Raw genomic sequence first — 22467 nt, forward strand, 5'->3', positions numbered from 1 at the left:
GCACAGTATGAGCTGTTATACTGATCGCTGATTGGTCGATTTGTGTGCTGTTTAGGAGGCGGTTTGTTTAATTGCTACCGTGCTACTTGGTCCGGCTACACGTTGAATCAAACGCAAATATTAAACCTTAGTTGAATATTCGACAGTTAGTTATTACTTATCGACTCAGGAAGAATGGGTGACACTCCGAGACGTTTATTGCAGCGGCTAATAAGGCGAATACCGGCGCAGGAGCTGAAACCAACTCTGGAAAAATGGGGCCGTTTGAGTCAAGCTCAGCTACAAACCATAGACTTTACACAATCAAAATGGGCGTTAACGGGCAAACTGGGCACTATTTGTGAGGTACCCACCTGTGTTTCTGTAAGCAGAAAGTACTATGTTACTTACTGGCATCCAAGTGATTTTTACACCATTTTCTATCTTTGTAGGAAAGAAACTGGGCCGTTAAACACATCACAGAACTCGAGTTGATATGTAAGTTAAATGAAATTGATCTGTGATTCTGTTTTGTACAACCGTTTCTCACCTCATTGTGTGTTGTCTCTCAGATGTCATTGACAATCCTAACTTGGGGATGTGGCATACGTTCCAGCTCATGGACCCTAGAGGTATGTGTATGTGAGGGCTGAAAGTCATGGAGAAAGTTACATTAAAATAAGCAAACCTATGATATAAAGATGTACTGTTAAATTATTGTAAGAACAAGGCACATAAACAGACTGTACAGGGTGGGGAAGCAAAATTTACAATATTTTGAGGCAGGGAATGAAAGACAGTGTATGGCCAATTAGTTTATTGAAAGTCATGAGAATTTATTTACTGCAAGAAAATTTACATAATAGAAAATGTTTTTATTCCAGGTGTCCTACTTCTTTCTCAATAACTGCCTTCACACGCTTCCTGAATTAGCATGGAAGCAAAGTGCCATTTCATAGCTGGATCTTTAGCTCAAATAACAGCCTTAATTTTCCTGCATGTCAAAGTTAACATATATAACATGTCAATAATTTTACCAAAACACTGCAGAAAGTCGACTGACCACGTATACTAGTACAAAACGAAGAAGTGACTTTTATTCACATCTTCGTTTCACCAGTGCTACAGCAATACTTCATTATAAATGACATATAACAATGCTAGTGAAACAGCAGGTATCCAGAATGCATCTAACTTTTTAAAACAGCAATAACCCTACCTACTCATTTTAAGCCAGTCTGGTAGGTAAGTGAATCAATCTACCTTCCTCATGGTAATCAGATATTGTAGATAGGTCTGATTCTGCTCATATGGCAGTGAGATTATTACTGTATTGTATTACTGTATATAAAAAACATATACAGGGTGGGGAAGCAAAATTTACAATATTTTGAGGCAGGGATTGAAAGACAGTGTATGACCAATTAGTTTATTGAAAGTCAAGAGAATTTATTTGCCACAAGAAAATTTACATAATAGAAAATGTTTTTATTCCAGGTGTCCTCCTTCTTTCTCAATAACTGCCTTCACATGCTTCCTGAAACTTGCGCAAGTGTTCCTCAAATATTCGGGTGACAACTTCTCCCATTCTTCTTTAATAGTATCTTCCAGACATTCTCGTAATAGTTTTGCTCATAGTCATTCTCTTCTTTACATTATAAACAGTCTTTATGGACACTCCAACTATTTTTGAAATCTCCTTTGGTGTGACGAGTGCATTCAGCAAATCACACACTCTTTGACGTTTGCTTTCCTGATTACTCATATGGGCAAAAGTTTCTGAAAAGGTATGGATAATAGTGTTAGGTATGATTATGACATCAATACATGTTTGGTTTCAAAACAATTGACGTAGTGCCTGCTGAGAAAAAACAACTAAATGTTCATTGTAAATTTTGCTTCCCCACCCTGTATAGTCCTATATGTCCCAAAAAGCTGATCTACTATTCCATTAACTCCTTTTACTTGGAACAAGACAAATTTAATTGAAATTCAGAGGTCACTACAACACTGTAAAAATTTCAAATGGCACACCAAAGATATGCAATCAGTTAAAAAATATATATATATATTATCATAATAACAAGGGTATTGCCCTTAATTCACAGATGAATATATTTAGTCAGGCGTAGGTACTAGTAGAGATTTAAGCTATAAAGTCACAACAAGTTGCAAAAACACTTTACAAAAGAGAAGAGGAGTCAGTTTGCTCTCATAAAATGACCTCTGATAATGAAATGGTCAGGTTGGCTAAAGCAAAAACAATACCAGAAAGGTTAGCAGTTAATATTTGGGACTTGAGATGGAAATTAACAGTACGGCTATAATCTCTTGTATTTATGTGTAAATGTTTATTAATACGAACTGTCCCATTTTAAAAATAAATTAATCAATATTTGCAAAATAAAAAGTTAGCAATAAGATGAATACTTAATAGAATAGAGATCTTTATTGTCCACAGTATGGAAATTCATCTTTGGTCCCACAGACACATAAAAACAGATAGCAAATTATTACATAAGACTTCACAGCCAGTACAACAGACACACAAGCGCTTCTCACCCCATGGGCTTGCAGACACAAACAATAAGCATAGATCAAGTGGCCCAATATAAATAGCAATATCAATAGCAGAATTAAAATAATAAATGCATAAATCACCACAATGCCAGTATGCAGGGAAAATCAAGCCCCTTATGTGAATATGGCTAACTGTAAATTAGAAGATAGGTTAAACACTTCCAATACAAAAAAAACTAACAGTTTTAATAGTTACAACCTAAACATTAGCATTATCTCTCTGTACTTGATACACTGACATATTTCACAACAATTTACATCATCTCAAATGAGTTCTCAAGCATTTAAATGTGTATGTGTCGAAAAAGAACACCTGCATCAAACACTAACAAAGCTACCTTTACATTTGTTACCACAACGTACACATTCATATGGCATACTGTGAGGCTGTTTGTTCTCACCTCGATCAGACAACAAGTGGATCCACCTCACACAACAAAGTTTCTTCTATTATTTCCTAATCATTAGGCCAACAACAGAAAACTACCATGAGTCACTGGTTATGGTCAGGAAAAAATTTCAATTAGTAATGATGGAAGGACAGTAGACATGGCAATATATTGAAATGTTCAATTAATCAAGGTTTTTCACTCTCTAAATCTCGAAAAATGCATGAATTCCACAATCAGGATTATCAGGAGAGCTTGCCTGCTTTACAAAAATGCTACCTGTTTGTGTCAGTTTGCAGTGATATATGGAATATACTTTTCATAAAGGAGTATTTTTGAATAATGTTTTACCTTCAGTTCACATAGTCAGAAAACAGTTGAATTAAAATCATAAATCATCCATAACATTGAAAAAGAAGTGTGTAATGTGTTGGAAATGTTACCCAGCTTGAATTGATAGTAACTAAGATATGTTAGTATTTAAATTCCTGCAGAATTTCTGCATCAACCTATGTCCTATTCAATGTGTGTTTATCATTTTCTCTGCTCTTCAGATAATGCGCACACTGTAGAGCTGTTGCAATTTAAGGAACAGTTTAAATCCAATCTCAGTGAACTCATAAGAAATGTAAGTGAGATATTTCTTCAAATGTAATAATTGCACAATAATAATACTGTATAAAACTCTGCCAGTAATTGTATTAATATTGTATGAAGGTGTCTGTCAAAATTAAGAAGCACACAGATGAAGCAGTATGGATTCGGATTGCTTGGGGTGACGGTCTCTCTCAGCCAAACCACTTCAAACCAACATATGTTGTTCACTATCTTCAAACTCCCTATGTCTTTGTGACCAGCTTGAATTCAAAGCAGAAGCCCCTGTTATCCCAGGTAAGAAAACAAATACCTATCATCTGTAACCCCCCCCCCTTCAACAGACAGTGTTTTTGGTCTTTCCTTTCTTATCTTAAATGTCTTGCACTTTGCAGGCCTTGGTTCTTGCCACCAGTTACCATGCTATAAAGGATGCTAACCTCAGCGGCCGGAAATTCACTGCCATCAGGGATCTGCTGATGAGGCAATATGAACAGGTAGGCTCTTGATTAATGCAGTGCATACTCCCTCACACATTCAAGTGTGTTAAGTACACAGATGATACAACAACAATATGTATTTTGTTGTTCTCTGTCACTGGTCTCTGATGTTGCACTCCAAAAGGTTTCTCAGGTTGTAGTGAAATTATGCAGGTACTTTAGTTCATCTTTCATGATAATAGAGGGGAAAGTATTGGATTTGTTAACCCGCTGATAAAGAAACACTATATCTGTAGAGACTTCAGAATGTACGTTTTTATAAAGGAATACAAGCTTTTATTGATCATGATGTTTAAACTTAATTCAACATTAAAATTCCTCTCAAACAATTATGAGAAGAATTATGCATCTAACAATGTCATCAAGGGAAATTAATAACATTTTAACTGTATTTATAGTATAAATTTTATATATATGTGTGTGTATGTGTACATATATATATATATATATATATATATATATATATATATATATTTACATATTTACATATTTACATACATACATACACACATACACACACACACACACACATCAGGGGTGTGATTGTTCGGGATAAATCCAGAAATCTGGCTTTTCTTACCTGAAAATGAGGCATGAGTCATGTCTTCATGTCATTCTGCATGTTGTCCATTCATTTGTCACGATGAACGCAGAGCTCCACCAAAGAGCCTGCAATCGTTGCGGAAGGTTATCTGATGTGTTCTAAGAATTTTGGATGTGTGATGTGCCGTATTTTTTCCTGCCGTTTTGTTCTTTGCCAATCACACTTATGATGTGTCTTTGGTTCATAGGTTTTTCCCAGAAAGTTTCACAGCCCTTTGAAAGAGAGGAATCAGATTGTCACAGGTTTGCTCTTCAAATCATCAGATCTGACAAACTATTCATGTCTATCAATTGACTACTTTTTCTCATGGTGAACTCTGAACGTGGTCATTATTTGATTCTGCATTCCAGACCCGCACATAGAACGAGAACAGGCCGAGTCATCTGCAAATAGACTTCAAATGGCTTGTGAGGCCTTTGGTGGTGGAAAGTTACCTCAGTTACAGTCTGCAGTTTACAAGGTACACTGTAGCATGCTTTGATTATGGAGATGATAATTGGATAATGGATTATATAATAATCTTAGAGATTTCCACACTCTCATTTCAGTGATTTGTTGAGGTGTGTGTGTGTTTTTATGTTTGTCTACTGACCATATTGCCTTTCTCTACTTGTATCTGTAGTATTAAGTTTGTTACACCCTATCAATGTGCATATTCCATCTTAACTTGCACTTTCACAATAGCAGAACAATTGTGCAAAAGCTACACATCAGTCTTTGTTCATGTGAAATACAATGTTTGAATCATTTCTATTACTTCAGCTGGAGACTAAATTCAGGGGCCACAACAAGAGCATGACACAGCGGGAGGAGCCCATCAGATGTGTTGTCAAGTTTGCAAGCACCAACATACTGGAGTCCCTCAGAAACTGTGCATCTTCAGGTATTAACAGGAGTGAATGCAGATAACTTCAGCCACAGAAATATACTTGTATAAAGAGAGCAAATTATTTTAACAAGAAAAGCACTTGGAGAGCGCAGACCTGACAGACAGATCTGTGCCCCCCCCAATCACCACCAAAATTTAATCATCCTTGTGCCAGTATCTATATTTCCTGAAAATCTGTCTAGAACTTTTTGAGTTATCTTGCTAACAAACAAACAAACATGCAAACACACAAAGCAAAGCAGATCACAATACCTCCTGGCGGAGGTAACAATGTCACCAATTGAAAACGTAAAGAGTACAGTGAATGTTCTTAATACTTGCAGTTTCCTATATGTCCACAAGAGGGCATACATGAGTTAGAATAATAAAAGAAATGTGTTCTCTGTTGGTTTCACATGTGTTATAAATGTGAGTGGAAGCCAGCTGAGTTAATTCATTTTATTCTTTACAGGGATCGCGTCCACCCCTGTCACTCCCCTGCTCTCATCTATTCCTCTAAAAGGAAGGAATTATTTTGTCATCACAGACAACGGACCTGGACCATCACAAACACGACAGCAGAACTGACCTGTGACCTGACAAAGACCCTTGACTTGAAGGCTCTGTGTTTATTTTATATTTAATGCACTAATTGTATGAGGACACCATACAGGTGGTCACATTGCTATGAACTTCACTCTGGAGACCCTGGATATCCTAATCACTGCATATGCTTTACTGTTTTCAGCTGTAAATATTTTAGTTGGATGTAAATTGTTTGTGTATTATATTGTCAAAATAAACATAAAAGCAAGATTTTAGAGATTTTAGTTTGTATTTTGTACAATTTCTTATTGACACAACCATGTAACTTAATCAGGCTCATATTATCAAGTTTTTGACATGGGAGATAGCTGAATTACAACAAAGCTACCCTTCAAAGGCATGTACTAGTGTTAATAAGCTACGGAGAAAAAGTAGTTTAGGTGACTGATTAAAAAAAAAAAAAAAAAAAAGACTGGATTCAAAGACTGAGTCCAGGAAAAATTATGGTCAAATGCAAGATATTCAAGTTTACATTCACGTTAAAAAGAAAAGGTTATTTTAAAAAAAGCTATTTTAACCATATGAATTACAATGAACATCTTCACAGTCAAATGTAATTCACTGTTTACTTAACTTCATATGTATTTGCAATCAGACACGCATCAAGGCGGAATCATAGTACACTTTAATTTGAAACCCACATGTCTGCAGAACTTTATTTTAAAAACCGGATGTGTTTCTGCACTTTGCGTGACGTACTTCCGGCACTGTTAGCTTCATCAAACCGTCCTCTGAGTAGAAGGTGGTGAATCAGCCTTTCAGCCAAAGCTCAGGGATGAACTACACGTCGGTCGCCGCTGCGGCTCTCTGCCAAACATAGAAGGCGGTGACAACACAGAAACATGGCTGCCTCTGCAGCGGGCAAGGCTCATGATAGAGATAAGGCTTCCACTGGCAGTCCCAGATCTCACCAAGGGTCTCTGTCGCAGTCTCGGGAAATAATAAAGCCCACCATAACGGAGCTGACCAAAGAAGTGAGGACGAACATCCTCTGCACCGTGGAAGGATGTGGAAAGATTCTCCCAAACACGCCTGCATTGAACATGCACCTTGTCAAGTCCCACAGAGTAAAGGTAAAAACTGGGGGTGTTTGTGTGGTTGTAGGTACTTGGAACTAACTGACTGTTAAGCTAGCGTTAGATGCTAACTGAGTGTGGTGAATAAAACACTCAAGTAGAAAGCGCAAGTCATGCAGCAACTTGGCAGTGTTAGCTAACTTGTGTGATACGTGTGAATAATGCTATAAAAACACTGTTACTGTTGACTCCAGGCTGTTTTCTTATGTGAAACTCTGTCTCATTAGATAAAGTTACTAGCAGTTAAGTCTGCCATTAGCGTGCTGGCTACAGTGAAACTAGCTACTTATGTCGTCAATTATTGATTTGGATCAGCTGCGCTAATGACTGGTCTTTACTACGTGTATGCACATGGATCCACACCCACAGAAGATCTCATCCACTTGACTCCAAGTTTAAAGTCTGAATGTGGGGGTACAGTTACAGCCTAAGGAGATGCGGTTTCTGTTATTGTTCCACAGACACGTTGAGTACTGAAGTCTGTGACCCTGTCTCCTGTGTTCTCACTGGACTTGGCTCTTTTCGAGGGAGGCAGTAATTCACAGTCTCCCTTCAATGAATGAAGTCCTTTGCTTGGAAAGGCTGCCTTTTGTCCTAGAATAGACTAAGGTCATTGTTTGAAATAGGTGAATGTGAGAATTTGAATTAGGTTTTAGAAGTAGTCCATGAGGCCCAGGTAAAGGCACAATGAGGATTTTCCCCCTAGAAATATTTAAGGTAGAATCAGACATGATAGTTTTGACCAAAAACTAAGGGAATTGTAATTGTATTTTGTATATTTAAGGTATAGCTGGAAACAAATCTTAAAGGATAAAGCCTTTAGCTCCTTGAAGAGAGGACAAACAAGCAGCTTTAATCAGAACCTTGACTCTGTAAGCCAAATATCTTGAAGTGCGTGTTATTTTTAATTCATCTCATATATGTGAAACATCATTCCGCAGTAGTAATTATATTCTAGTTTACTTGATGACAGAGTGCTTAAATGCTACAATTTGTCACTCTGTGTTTCTTTAGCATTACTTGTTATGAAGGAATGCAGAATTTAAGCACTTTGGGTATATCTGTAGCTTTCCGTATCTGTCACTCAGTTGTCCACATTAGCTCTAATCTCATTAACACTGGTAATATATTCACTATCATCATTCACTGCTCATGTTTTTATTCTATAGCTGTTTCCATATAAAAATCCTGTCTCACTCTACATCCTGTATATTGTTCCAGTTCAGTGCCTGTATCTCAGCAAATCTTAACTGGCACCATAATTTGCACAACAGTCAGCCACTGCGTTATTACGTAATTTCTTAACATGACTCAGATCTCAACCAACAATGAGATGCTGTAGATACTAGATACACACTACTACTAGCCCGCCTGCTCCCTTCGTGCTTCAGCAGATGGAGGTGACCTTGGTCACTGGAAGTCTGCATTATTATTGAGCATGATGATTGTTTTATTTTCAGCATACAACATCTTGTCAGTGTAGAGCTGTTATTCTATAACGGACATCATGCAGCAGTGATTTCACAGATACAGTTTGTCTTTGTATTGTTGAGATGTTCAGCTGTGCAGAGAACTGTTAAATCCTCCATCTGAGCGCATTAGTTTCTGTTTTAATGTGTAAAGCACAGTTTGTTTTTGTTGCACTGCAGTTTTACACTTTATCTGTTAGATCTTTAATTTTAGGCTTGACTCTAAATCTCTTAGCTAAAATATATGTAGTATTGTTGTGAGCTTAACATTTCAATGCACCTCTCTCTCTCTGACATGTCCTTTCTGTTTGTCTTTTTCTGTCACTCTCACCCTCAGGATGGTATTGTGAATCCCACAGTGAGAAAAGACATGAAGGGTTCCCAGAAGCTGTACTGCTGTCCCATTGAGGGTTGTCCCAGAGGGCCTAATAGACCCTTTTCGCAGTTCTCCCTGGTTAAACAAGTAAGTCTTTTCTCCATTTATTTTTCAGTGAATGGTAATTCTATCCATGTAGTGAGAAGTGTATGTTTAAGAGATTTTGCTTCTGTGAGAAAATGTGTGCCAGGCGATTCAATGGCCTTTTCATATGATATAAATTTTAGTATTTTATTATTGTATTTATAGTATTTTAATCTTTTTATCATAGCACTTTATGAAGATGCATGCAGAGAAGAAACACAAATGCTCCAAATGCAACAATGGCTACAGCACAGAATGGGACTTGAAGCGGCACATGGAGGACTGTGGGAAGACCTACCACTGTACATGCGGCTGCCCATATGCCAGCAGGGCTGCACTACTCTCACATATCTACAGGACAGGACACGAAATTCCTATAGAACACAGGCATGTACAGATATTTTTAAAAAATATGTGCATTTGGTTATTATTTCGAATACATTGTGACTTATTTGGATGTGGTTTCTTTACAGAGTCCCCCCAGTTAAAAAGAGAAAAATGGAGAAACTCTTAAGCGATTCTGAAAAAGTAAAGAGCAATGAGTCACCTCGTCAGATCATGGCTGCTGGTGTGGAACTAACAGAGAACTCTCTGTGTTCTGATACAACTCTTCATCTCTCAGACTCTGTCAATTTGAGTTCCAATCCCAGGAAGAATCTCCAGAAGTTGCTCTTGCCGAAACCTAAAATGGCTTTGGTCAGTGTCCCTGTGATGCAGCTAGCCCATCTGCCAGTCCTCCTGCCATCTACAGAGAGTGGGGCTCTGAGATCTGTTGTACTTGCAGTGAACAGCCAAGGCTCTGTCAGTACCCTTCAACTTCTGCCTCAAGCTACAGCAGCTGTGGTGCCACAACTTAATGCTAAAAATTTGAGCTTCAAGGATAGCATGCCTTCCTCTCGTTCTAACCTGGGGCCCATTAGCACAGGTGTGCAAGTCTGTCTGGATCCTGTGAGTGTAGAGGACTCTCTCACCAGCCTGGCAGGGCAGAGGGGAAGGAGCACATCCACTAACATTCAGACAGATCAGTCATATTTGTCCAAAGTACCTGCAGGGGTGGGGGTCGGAGAGGGAATAAGCATGTGCTCCGTAGGTGAGTCTTCAGTGTCGTCCTGCTCCCAAACAGACATCAGTGTGAGTGCCCAAGTCCTCCTGCCAGTCAGCGTTGAAACACAGACCTTCTCCTCAAGAGCCAAAGCCACGTCTACTATTGGAGCTCAGACAGACAGCCAGTGCCTGAGCCAGATTCCTTGTTCCTCCTCATCTGTGCCGCCACACAAAACCAGGCAGACCCAGACAAGCTTTGCCATGCCACATTCAGAGGAGAAGGCTCAGGATCAGGCTATCATCTGTTCAGACTTATTTGGCAGTGACTCCCTCAGTGTCTCCACTCAAACAGCCCTGGACATCAACAACCCTCTCACTGTTGCAGAGAGCAGTATATATGGGGACTCAAAGTCAGCAAGTGGTATGTGTTTTGGGGTGCAGACAGATGAGCTGAATGCAAATAATATGGCAGACAACCAGACCCAAACAATGACCCTGTTAAATGATCTAGAAAATATTCTGTCTGCCAGTATGTCAGGCCACCAAGTGCTTACAGAGGCCTCTGCAGGCTGTGGGTCAGGACTGGGCTCTGTCCCGGAGCAACACAATGGCATTGACTTTGACTTTGAAGAGTTCCTCAGTGCTGTGCACATCCAGACACAGACAGAGGAGAGTGAACTGGGAGGACTGGGTGGGGACACGCCGCTGGAGTCTCTAGACATCCAAACCCAGACAGACTTCCTCCTAATGGATGAACTGGACCAAAATGAGGGACCAATTCGAACCCAAACCACTGACCTGGAACTATTTGACACCCACACTCAGACTGACCTCAATTTTCTACTAAATGCCGGAAGCCACATGCCACTGAGCAGCATTCTGCGACATTCAAGCTTTTCTATGAGCACCGAGTCCTCTGATACAGAAACACAAACAGATCTCCCTTCATTTGCCACAAGTCTTCCTGCTCAGACCCCAGTCAGTCAGGGGGAGCAGGCAAGGCTGCTGAACAGCACAGAAACACAGACCATGACCAGTCAGGCCGAAGGCCTTGGACATCTCTTCTTGACCAGCAATGAAACACAAACTGTCATGGATGACTTCTTGTCTGCAGACCTGGCATGGAATATGGAGTCCCATTTCAGCTCTGTAGAAACACAGACATGCGAGGAGCTTTGTGCTCTCTTTCAGCATCCTGAGAAGCCTAATAGCTGAAGCTAGAGAAGTTACTTGTGCTGTTGCAGTACAGTTTTCTAATAGCTGCCTCTTAATATAGGAGGGAGAGTCTATGCTGCCCCTCAGCAGACAACACAGTCTTAGTCAAGAAGTCTGTGAAAATGTCCTTGAGCATTCCACTGGGGGCGTCGTGTGGAGAGCCTTTCCAGGTATTCTTCCCTGACATCTCCGCTGCACTTTATTAGCTTGACGGGCATGATTTATCAGCTCCCCTGACAGTTTACGTATTTATTTGCACAGAAACATGTCTTGATAAAATGCCAGTTTACTTCTGTATTCCAGTTTAGGACCACTGTGATTGGTTGTCACTGTTTGGTCTTACACATACAAGCAGTTTTAAAAATGTCTTAATATTACATCAATGTCAGATCTGCATTTTAGAGGACCTCTTGAACTGTGTTGGTGACAAGAAAAGGCTTAAATAGTTAACCTTTATGACGGCTTTCAGACATGCATATTCTGCATGAAAACAACTTTAATCTCTGCTGTACAGCAAACACTATTGTGCATTTAGTTTACAGTTGTGTCGAAATGTGCATGAAGCCTTTAAATGGTCAGCAGCACAATACCATTAAATACCAGTTTTCAGCTTGTATGCCCAATAGCTGCCTCACTGATGCTGCCTTGTCAGCTGCAGCAGACTATAAACCCTTTAGGTTTTCCAGAAATAAACCTTACAAAGCCTTCAGACGTAAGGCATGAAGCCTACCGTTACACTACGTGGCACAAGTAAAAAATTTAACTGTTTATGTCTTGTCTGTTGTTGCACACCTTTCATTGAAATGTCATTGTGCAGTATGAACTTGTATTTGTTTTTGTGTTTGGGCCTTTATAGCTAAGCTAGTTCACTTAAAGTCGGTTAGTAGACTAGGGTGTCATAGTTTTTGACTTATTCATTAGCTGACTGCAAGTGTATACAGTAGCAGGATGTTGAGCTGAAGTGATCTGGTAATGTTACTGTACAGAAACCCATTGTGGATTTGAGCTAGTATTAGCTACTTCATTGGCACAGTAATTTTGTGTATTAACAACCTGAATTTTGACTGAAAGGAGTTGTGCTCAATATTCTCCTTTGTAATTGTTAGTTTTCATGCTTGAAAATTGGACACAGTATATTAATTTATTTTCTTTTTCTATTGTACAAGTGACTAAACTTAATGTTTTGACTGTGTTTTTGTTATATTGTTGCACTGAGTTACCTCAAAGCACAGGCACCCGATGGAAGCTGTGTTTTTCTAGGGAACATATAGGCCTTTGTTCATTTTATGTTGGTGCCTTAATCCAAATGTTAACTCTTTTTATGTTACAGACAATTGAATTTGCTGCTTGTTTGAACAAGAATTACACTAGAATCTGTTTTTGAAAAATGGAAAATAAGTGTTTCGAGTTCTTCAGAATCCTTTGGTTATACTTTGCATGTTTAATTCTTCTATATTGATATTTTCATCTTGGTTGCATGAAATATTTTGAGTGTCCCTAGTTGTTCTTCATAATTTCTATTGAAAGATCAAGTTCTGCCACATGAAAATAATGCTATGCAGCATTTTATTGAAGACAATTTGCCACCATGTCAACACTTTTACTGATAAGTGGTTAATGTTATAAATCATGATTTATGGAACCTAAAGAATGTACAGTACATGACACTGTGTCCATGTATAACATGCTATATTTTTGCTTCACATCCAAATAATAAGTTTCCCATGTTAGCAAGTTATCAAATTAAATTTAAACATGTTGTTATATGTTCTAATGTCTAGTTTGTGGTTCTTGCATAGCTGCTCTCTGTGGCTTAGTAGCAAGGGAAAATGCCTTGCTTAAAACTGAACTATGCGTAGAAGCCTTGTGAGTCTCCAGTGTCAGCAACAGTGCTTTATTTTCCTCTCTGTAAGGAGTGCATGCAGAATTTTTCCCAGCACAAAAAATATGTTAGAAGAATTTGAGTTGCTGTTGCCTGTATGTATAGGGTTGCCTTGATTAATTGTCAAAACTACACCACAGATGTTATTAATAAACTGCTGAAAAATATACAGTGGTCATTGTCACTTATGGAACAACATCAAACTGTACAACTGTTTTATCTTCTTTGATCCATCCCACTTATATGATTGACAGGCTGCATCTTTGTCCTACATCAACTCTGCAAATACCAATGTAGCCATTTTATTTCATATTCACATTCAATAAAACGATCAAATACATTCACTAGCATCAACACTGCAGCTCTTAAACAGCAAAAACAAAACAAATGTTAATACTTTGAAGAGCAGCTGAGGTAGAATGGAAAAATAAAGTAACAAGAAACTTTTTTTTTTACATTGCAAGACATATCTGACCCTTGGAGACCAACAGTGCAAAACAAATGTATAAATCTGAGCAATGTGCTTTTCTCATAATGTATACAATATTGTTTTATTGTAATACAATAACATTTGATTTGTGGGGCCAAGTAACCGTAGGCACTTTGTATTCTCATTCAGTGTTACAAAAGGATTGTTAAACAAATTCTTGATCGAAAAATGTAGTAGTTTGGCAAAAAGAAATTACACAAGCAAATGTATTTCTGCGGTCTCATGTTTATGCTTTTTTATGAGGTAGATTCACCATTAGGTGCTAGGTAATTAGAAAAACCATAGAAGGTCTAGTGTGAACTCATAAGAACATAAAGGACCAAAAGACACAATGCAATAGCTTTTTTGATTTATTAGCTGAAGATTTTTAAAAGGATGTTCTCTTGAGATGTTAAGTCAGACTTTAAATTACTTTGAACAAAACTGCATGGTGCAGTGACGCTGAGGTGTATATCATAAGAAATTTGTGCTTCTGGTCTTGGTTGAACCTGGGAATTGCATTTTCTTGTATGCTTTATTATTGTTATAGTTTCTCAAGGGCTTTGATGTACACTGACCATACACATAGAGGCAGTCATTTCATTTTTCCTCAGGAGAACAGGCAGCTGGGGTGCATATGGACTTGTGCACTTCCTGCAGTGCTGAAGTGGAGACTCTTACCCATTGAGTAGCTGGTGGGGTGCAGTGTTTCAGGTTTGGAAGACACAGCTACTTGATACCTCTTGGGAACAGAAACACTAACAGCAGAGAAAAAGTGGGGGCTATGCTGGCATGTCTGGTACTTGGATGTCATAGCATTATTGGTGTCCTTGGGAAGCTCTGAGTTAGTTCCTCTTATTCCACTCATCTTATCAAAGATGTAATAGTTTTCTGCCATCAAGTCTGCTTCTAAATGCTTCCTTCCAGTACAGTTCTGTCCACTGACCCTCTGGAAATTCATATGTGGTGTTTTGATTGGTGGTAAAAAAGTGAAATTTTTAATTGGAACCACAGTATTGCTTGACCTGTGGTGCTTTTGGGGCTTTGAGGGCCTGTCCTCCAAAACACTGTACTTTGCAGACAGATGGTGTTGCTGCCTTGGAGTCTCGTCTTCCTCTGTTTTGTCCTCCTGTGTAAAATGTGATAGGATTTTCGGCATGGCACCAAGAACAGGTGACACTGGGACATCAGGCTGCAGAACAGATGCAGCAGATTTACCACAGGACCACATCTGCTGGCTTAATAATATAGACTTCTTAGAGATGTTAGGTCCCAAATGTGATTGACTGCAGTGCTCAGCAACACCGACTGGGGTATCTGCCCTGGGGCCGAGGCTGTTGGCTTCTTTTTGCTTTGGCTTCTTGTCTGTCCTCTGAGACAGAAGTATGGAGCTCAGTGGAGCAGCTCCAGCCCAACCCTGGACCTGTTGCAAATGTCATTATTAATATTTAAACAAATGTCTTTAAAGCAGAAATAAAAAATTTACCTGAAAAAGTGGATGTGCATGTTTAATACATTTGCTATTCTCTAAGTGAAGAATCCACTGACGATAAAGTGACATAGATGATAAAGTGGAACAGCTACATCACTAACTATATCAGATAGAGACAGAAACTTGTAGTAAACAGACTGGACTTACAGCTTCCTCCCACCCAGAGTAACAATGATATTCATATGGCTCCAGTATCTCCAAGAAGCCCTCCTCACTGATATCCAGGAGGGCCTCGACATGTCTCCTGCCTGGTGGTGTTCTGTCAGGCTGTTCGCTCCCTGAACCCTCCTCGGCTGGAAGCTCACCCTGTGTTCCCTGAACAGCTGAGTGATCCACTTCTTTTACCGGCGCCATCATGTCCTGGTTAACGGTTAGTCAATAGTAGCTGTTAGCTCACAGCGATATATGAAACTGCTTACATACTAGTTGTAAATACTCTTTTCACGCAGAAGAAAACATTTTATACTGGTTTGTTAAAATACCAACATTTCACCTTGAATTTACGCTATGTAAGCCTCCAAGAGTGTCGCCTTCTTCATGGTCCAGAGAGTTTCCTAAACAGAGCAGAGGTGAATACCTTCACAGAGCGAGCCACAACTCCGTCGTCATGACAACCCGTAGAGAGGCTGCGCCAGGGAAAAAGTGACGTAGCTAAATGGGCGGAGCCTGATTGGGTAGTGCTGCCGCCGGCTCCGCTTCTGTTGAATGACATATTAGTTATGCAATAACTCCAGACTCCCATGGGTTCTCCCACGATGCTCCCACGGTGACACAGTCACGGTATATGGCAGTAGGAAGTAGAGTTTCTACTGTGGACTTTAAGCAGTTTTTTTTTTTTTTTTTTAAATAACTGCAAGTGTTCTCACGTCACATGAGTTATAAAAAGAGTAAACACTGGCTTTATCTTGTAGTATTTCACAGTCAGAAGGGGAACTTCACTGGTTTACCACTTGCAATAGGAGACCATTTTGGGTTGTTGCAACGTTCAGTTTTGCACGTAGAGCCACAGTCGACGTCACTTCTAGTTGAAGTTAACCTGTCAGCTGAGAGAGGACTGTGTTCACCGGAAGCAGAAGGAAACCACACCGCTGTTGCGCAGGGAATGAATTTACATTTTATTATTTCAGTAATGAGTTGCCAGAAGGCTATGCTCCTTTTACATGGAAGTTAAAAACAACCAATCGCTTGTGTAAACTCGCAATTTACATCTTCTGCAACAAGAGCTCGGTTTATTGGTCCACAGCCACGCAGTGTCAGCGCCTGACGCACCAGGAGCACCTATCCGCGAGTGGGACACTGACACCTGACGGCTTCAGCTTCCAACTTGCCGGTTTTCCCCATCACGACCACTTCAGTTCTGCAGTGCAGGGAGTGCTGCGTTTTATGGAAGCGGACTCAGCGCATCCTGTCGCGGTCATGCTGCCCCCGAAGAACTGCCTGCCGAGGAACTACAGCTGCATAGCAGGGCTGTTCGGGAGCCTGGCAGCGGCCAATCCACGGCTAGAAGATGGGGAAGATTTCGACATGATCAACGTTACTTGTGAGCCCATCGAGAGCCCCGTGGTGGACGAGAGGCCACGGGGCAGAGAGGTTTTCCTGAAGCCTCCACAGAGTCCAAGCCTGCGCCGGAGATGCAAGTCCCTGCCAACACCCACAGAAAGAGCAAAGTTAGAGATATCTCGCAGCAGAAGTCCAACCAGTGAGAAAAAGGTGCGATTCGCCGACTCTTTGGGTCTGGAGCTGATTTCAGTCAAGCATTTCAGTGATGCAGATGAGCCAGAGGTGCCAGAGCGCATCCTGGCCAAACTGCCCAAAGGACCCCTGCATCTCAACCATTTGGACACAAAGTTCCCTCGAGCTCCGACGCAGTCTGTGTTCATGGAGTTACAGTTCACAAACCCCGGCACATTACCCGGCTTTGAGCACAAAGTGAGGGAGGTGAAAGTCTTGTTGGAGAGCGTGGAGGCAGACGAATTCAGCCTCTCCGGCTTTGTGCGGGTCTTGAACCTGGCTTTTGAAAAGAGTGTCTCTTTACGCTATTCTCTAAACAACTGGATAACATTTATGGACAGTTTGGCGTTATATGTCCCTGACTCAAGTGATGGTGTCACTGATAAGTTCTGCTTCAAGATCATCATGCCCACCTACCTAGACAATGGAGGCACACTGCAGTTTGCAATCAAATATTGTGTCGGCGGGGAAGAATACTGGGACAATAATAATGGAAACAACTACAAAGTGCGGCGTCACAGGTTCAAGATGTCTCCACCTCGGGAATGGGAGAATGGATGGATTCACTTTATCTGAATTTAGTTGTCAGCGTGCGTAATTTGCGCGTAATTATCCTCGGTTACCTTAACAGCGACCGTAGCCTGCTGATCATTATTATTATTATTATTATTATTATTATTATTATTATTATTATTATTACACCATAGTCCACCACAAACATATTCTATTTCAAATACATGCCCCGCTGTGGCAACAAATTGTGTGCTGGACGATAATCCTGTGATAGGTGTCCGTTTGTGGGATGCTGTTGATGATTTGCCTTGATGTCAGGGCTCTGAACAGCGCCTGCCCTTTGGGAGGGCATGTTCACGTTATGTAATATGGAGACACGTGCCACGGAAAACGTGCCGGGCATTGCCCACCATAGGCATCACTGTTCATTTCTGAAGGCGTTATTAAAACATGTTGTCACAAACATGTCGGCACTGCTAAATTACACGTGTGTTATGCATGCCTGCACAATTGAATTTTTTTCTTTATTTTTCTTTCTTTCTTTTTTTTGGAAGCAGGGCTCTTGTAAACCAGGTAGCATGCTCCTGCCATGGTCTCATAGGCTTAGGAGGACAGGGACAACCTTGCACACACTGTCTTACACAGTCACCAGACAGAAAAATGGTGCAGGTGATATCCCAAAGTTCAATGTACAGTATAATCTTCCTCAGTCATGTCATCAAAATGCCTTATACAGTATAAGCTATGATATGGGAAGATGTACATTGAATGTTTTACTAAAAACCCATTAACCATTTAATGGCACATGGAATTAGTCTTTTTTAGGCTTCCCTCCAGGATTACTGTTCTTCATTATCTGCCTTTTTTCCATTGATAACATTCAGCTCCCACTCCACAGTCATGCCAAATTCATGTATACCAAACATTACTCAAGAACACACACTCATTTCGCTTAAGTGTAGTTATTTTTTCCAAGAAAAGAAAATGGAAAGGAAGGCACATTTTTATGAATACTGAGCTTTTCCAATGTCGTACTGTTGGGCCAGAGTATATTCAGACTAAAGACATTGATCGAGATTGGTAGCAAGGTTTGCAAGGTTTCTTTACCTCAGATTTATAGTGCACCTTCTCTCCTCTTGTTCAGGTTTATTGTTTCAAAACAGATTTTCAGAATTATTTTTTTAACAGATACATCCAAATAAAAAACTTCCACATTTGTAGATTTTTCATTTCAAAATTAAATTTTTCTTCATTGCACTTTTTTTTGGTCAAAGTAGCTATTCCAGAAATTACTGTGTTTAATCAGCCCCTGCTGCTGTAAAGGGTACATGAAGATCCTCAGTCACCACTGTGCAACTATGCTGCTGCTCCATAGATCCAAATAGACTACACTGATTTGACTCACCCAACTCAGTCTGAGATACAAACCTGTTATCTAATCACTTCTGAGCCACAAGCCTTGATTGATTCTATACGACTCGTCAGATGTCTCTAGACATCAGCTAGTGTTACATTCATACGTTTTTAATCAATTCAGTGGCAAGTAGCTAGTCTTCCGAGCCTGCCTCTCAGTCACATACTCTGTATGTGCAGCTGTACAGCAAACGGGTTAGCATATTGTAGGCAAATCATTTTTTTAATGGTAGCTTTTTGTAGCGCTTTTTTGTTTCGTTGTATGATAATGTCATTGGTTGTGGTTACACAGAAAGTTGAGACTCCACTTTAGGAAACAGATGCTGGGCGCTTTTAATTCCAGCGAGGAGTGTAATCTGAACATAGCTTTGGCCTTTGTTTACATCATTGTGGCCTCAGAGGAAACTCTCCATTTAATGAGGCCATCAGGTTGGGATGTGGATAACGACTATTCCTGTAACCACTTAGTTTTTGGAGCAGATCCACTGTGAGACCCATCAGTACTGTTTGTGTCAAAATTGGACACAGTTTATGTCTGGACCATGCAACCTTACAGTAGCTGATAGAGTACTATTTGTACTGAAATGAGAGATGGTCAGCACTGAGTTGATATTTACTGTCACTAATCTTAACATTATCATGTACAGAGCTGCATTTTTCTCATTTGTTTAGTTGTATGCAGTCTACACTGTGGATAGAAAATGTCCATAGCTGAGCTTACTGTGTGTTATGTTGTTAAATCAGTGGGTATTTGCATATTGTCCGCTTTGGTCTGTGTGAACTTTGTACTAGCATCCATGCATTGCAGTACCAGAAAGCATTAGTTATCCAGACTTAAACTACTGATGTATAGGCAGAGATGCATCAATACAATTTATCACTGCCAACACGGGTTGATTTTTGGATTTTGGACTGACATTTGCCTGAATCTGTGACCTAATAATAATTTGCACTGTGTAACAACTTGTTATTCAATCTGGAGTTATTAGATACAGACCTCTGTCTACTTATTTGATTTCCATTTTTCATTACATATGACTGCTTTAAAGGTATCTCCCACACTGCTTTTGGTGCATCTCTGTCATAAAAAATGAGGGGCTTCTGGTCTGATTATGTTCTGGTTCAATTTTCACGTTGATGTACACATACTTTGTTGCATTGGAACTCACTGATATATAAATATGTATGTAAATGTGTTAATGTTCCATTTGAATGTCTTCCTATTAATGTTGTACTTCGTGTATTTTAAAGGAGTTTAAGGAACTGAGAGACATGAATAGGTAAAGTTTGTCATTTGAGGAACATGTTAAGTTGAAGGTTGAAGTGTAAACCCAAATTCAACTAATTCCTAAAAGCACACCAGACAATTGACCTAATAATCAGACTTTCTGATCATAGAATTGGAAATCCCGTAAACTGTGATATTTTTTCTCAAAATAGTGTTTTGTATAGATATCAGATAGTGTTAAAATGTGAGCACGAAAGAAGTGAATGAAAAAAGTAATATATATTTGAAAGCCTGTTTGTACAACTCAAAGTGTACAATGCCTTACAAAAGTATGAGTTTACCTAGAGATGTGAAACATGAAATGTAAGATGGGAAGTGTTATGAAATATTATTATTGCTGATGGAGGGGTAATATGAACTGTGGACAAAGACAAGGGAGATTTAGGATCTGGGCAAGAGGAGTAACATCAAAAGTTACTTTAGGCTTGGACGACTTATGATTGTAGCTGATACTGAGTGAACTCAGTCAAAGCAGGTTTAATGCACTTTGAGTGAGAAGAAGGAAAGGGGAAAACTTGAAGGTCAGTAGATACAGAAAGTGAAAGCTTCTCCTACAAATAGCTACTAACCAATATGATTTCCATTTTTAGTAATGTCTTACTGCTTTTTCACTATGGTAAGCCTCAGTCACTTTTGTCAAATCTCTAACCATCGTACTGATGCCACAGATTTTATTGTTTTATAGTTTGATATTTCTTTGATTGTTGTTTTTCTTTAATTCTATGCAACCCCAATTTGTGTTGTGACATCAGTCATTTGACTGCTAATATGTACTGTCTGTTTGCAGAGAATGTTAATCATGTTTGCATGCATAACTTTTTGTTTAGGTTTAATGTAACCTATATTTTCTTCAAATCATAGTTAATAAAAGCATTTGTGATGGATACTAAACACTCTAGCCTCTTTCATCTGTTCCTGCCTGTAACATGAACACAGAATACAGTTTGTTGCATAATATTATTATCTACAAACATAATCTCCCAGTCTGTTCTCAAACTCCACTGTCTTTTATCATCATTTCCCAAGAAAAAGGCACAATCTTTTAGTATTGTTATATGTTTGTTGTGTAACTGCAATGGTGCATTTGTGTTTCCATTTCCCAATATGTTTGACTGTGCTAACTTTTCCTCAGTATCTCATTCACAAAGACTGCAGCCTGACAGGACACCGTTCGTGAAGCGACACACTGCAGTGTTCTGCAGCCATCGCCATTGAGGACATGAATGCAGGCATGTCCTTGAATTGATCAGTTACCCACTCTGTATATGTGGGGGAGGGGTTTGGTTCTGAAGCAGGAAGAGGTGCAGGAAAGCAACCATATAAGCTAACAGTGTACAATAATAGAGTATATCATGAGGACATACTGTGTTATCACTCTTAGGTAACATAACCCTCTCTAGAACAGATGCTTATTCATATGTTACTGTCAGAGAAAAAAATGCAAGGTTTGTCTTCTCCTTTGGACTCAGGTTATGCTTAGGAACAATCCTTCTTTGATAAATGTGACTGTATGTTAACCCATTACAATTGATCACCACCTGTTTGTATCATCTTTGATAACTTGAACCTTAACCTCCTCTTCCCTGAATCTGATCTGATCAAGAACTGGCTATAGAGTGGGTGTAGAATAGATGAACAACTGTCAAAGGACTTTCACCCTAAAGCACATTTTCTCTCCCAGATAGCGGTCTCCTTACTAAGCGCATATTGCAAAACCTTATCCCCAAGTGGAGCCTTGAATATCACAGCACGGCTCCTTTTTATTGACATATGGATTAACTCAGGCATGTCCAAAGTCCGGCCCGGGGGCCAATCACGGCCCGCGGTCAGATTTTATACGGCCCACAGCTTCGGTTTTATATTGCATTATTTATGGCCCACTTGGACTGTTGAACCGAGTACATGAATCATAAAAGGTTCAAAATGCAGTTTCTCCTTTCACCTCATGGTGGCAGCACCACTCTAACTCTATCTGGCTCTGTGACTTTGCTGTGAAACTTTTTCGCTAATTTCTAACCACGGCACCTGTAAATAAAAAAAACGAAAGTTGACAGTGAGGGCCGCCGCTTCCAGGAGAGATGGGAATTACAATTTTTTTTCACTGAAAATCGAGGCAATTATGTTTGCCTAATTTGTCAACAGACTGTTGCCTTGTTTAAGGAATTCAACGTAAAGAGACACTAGCAGATAAAACATGCTAACGCATACGACAAGCTAGCAGGGAGTGAGTGCTCTGAAAAAGTGAAGCAAATTCAAGCTGCTTTAAACTCACAGCAGTGATGTGAACCTGGAGTT

At 39.7% G+C, this 22467-nt stretch overlaps 4 protein-coding genes across 5 annotated transcripts; 3 read left to right on the forward strand and 1 right to left on the reverse strand.

The window, feature by feature from the left end:
- Positions 1-68: 68 nt before the first annotated feature.
- On the forward strand, positions 69-6322 carry cenpn (centromere protein N). The gene is made up of 10 exons (XM_030127952.1): positions 69-345; positions 432-477; positions 552-611; positions 3503-3576; positions 3666-3839; positions 3938-4039; positions 4834-4888; positions 4997-5106; positions 5409-5529; positions 5987-6322. Exons 1-10 carry the CDS (start codon positions 175-177, stop codon positions 6100-6102), a joined length of 1029 nt encoding a protein of 342 aa, XP_029983812.1. The 5' UTR covers positions 69-174; the 3' UTR covers positions 6103-6322.
- Positions 6323-6846: 524 nt separating this feature from the next.
- atmin (ATM interactor) lies at positions 6847-13433 on the forward strand. The gene is made up of 4 exons (XM_030127921.1): positions 6847-7193; positions 9003-9128; positions 9313-9512; positions 9599-13433. The coding sequence occupies exons 1-4, from the start codon at positions 6963-6965 to the stop codon at positions 11382-11384; spliced, it is 2343 nt and encodes a 780-aa protein (XP_029983781.1). The 5' UTR covers positions 6847-6962; the 3' UTR covers positions 11385-13433.
- Positions 13434-13546: 113 nt separating this feature from the next.
- c3h16orf46 (chromosome 3 C16orf46 homolog) lies at positions 13547-16163 on the reverse strand. Of its 2 annotated transcripts, XM_030127974.1 has the most exons (3): positions 15721-16163; positions 15375-15587; positions 13547-15158 (listed from the first exon to the last, which is right to left on the reverse strand). In XM_030127974.1, the coding sequence occupies exons 2-3, from the start codon at positions 15582-15584 to the stop codon at positions 14346-14348; spliced, it is 1023 nt and encodes a 340-aa protein (XP_029983834.1). In that variant the 5' UTR covers positions 15585-15587; positions 15721-16163; the 3' UTR covers positions 13547-14345. The 2 variants fall into 2 exon arrangements, with proteins under 2 accessions (XP_029983834.1, XP_029983825.1); XM_030127965.1 differs by having other exon boundaries at positions 15375-16163.
- A 131-nt stretch (positions 16164-16294) lies between these two features.
- On the forward strand, positions 16295-21060 carry LOC115414711 (protein phosphatase 1 regulatory subunit 3E). Its single transcript, XM_030127983.1, has one exon. The coding sequence runs from the start codon at positions 16611-16613 to the stop codon at positions 17532-17534; it is 924 nt and encodes a 307-aa protein (XP_029983843.1). The 5' UTR covers positions 16295-16610; the 3' UTR covers positions 17535-21060.
- Positions 21061-22467: the final 1407 nt, after the last annotated feature.

Source organism: Sphaeramia orbicularis, chromosome 3 (genome assembly GCF_902148855.1).
Source record: "Sphaeramia orbicularis chromosome 3, fSphaOr1.1, whole genome shotgun sequence".
Lineage (NCBI taxonomy): Eukaryota > Metazoa > Chordata > Actinopteri > Kurtiformes > Apogonidae > Sphaeramia > Sphaeramia orbicularis.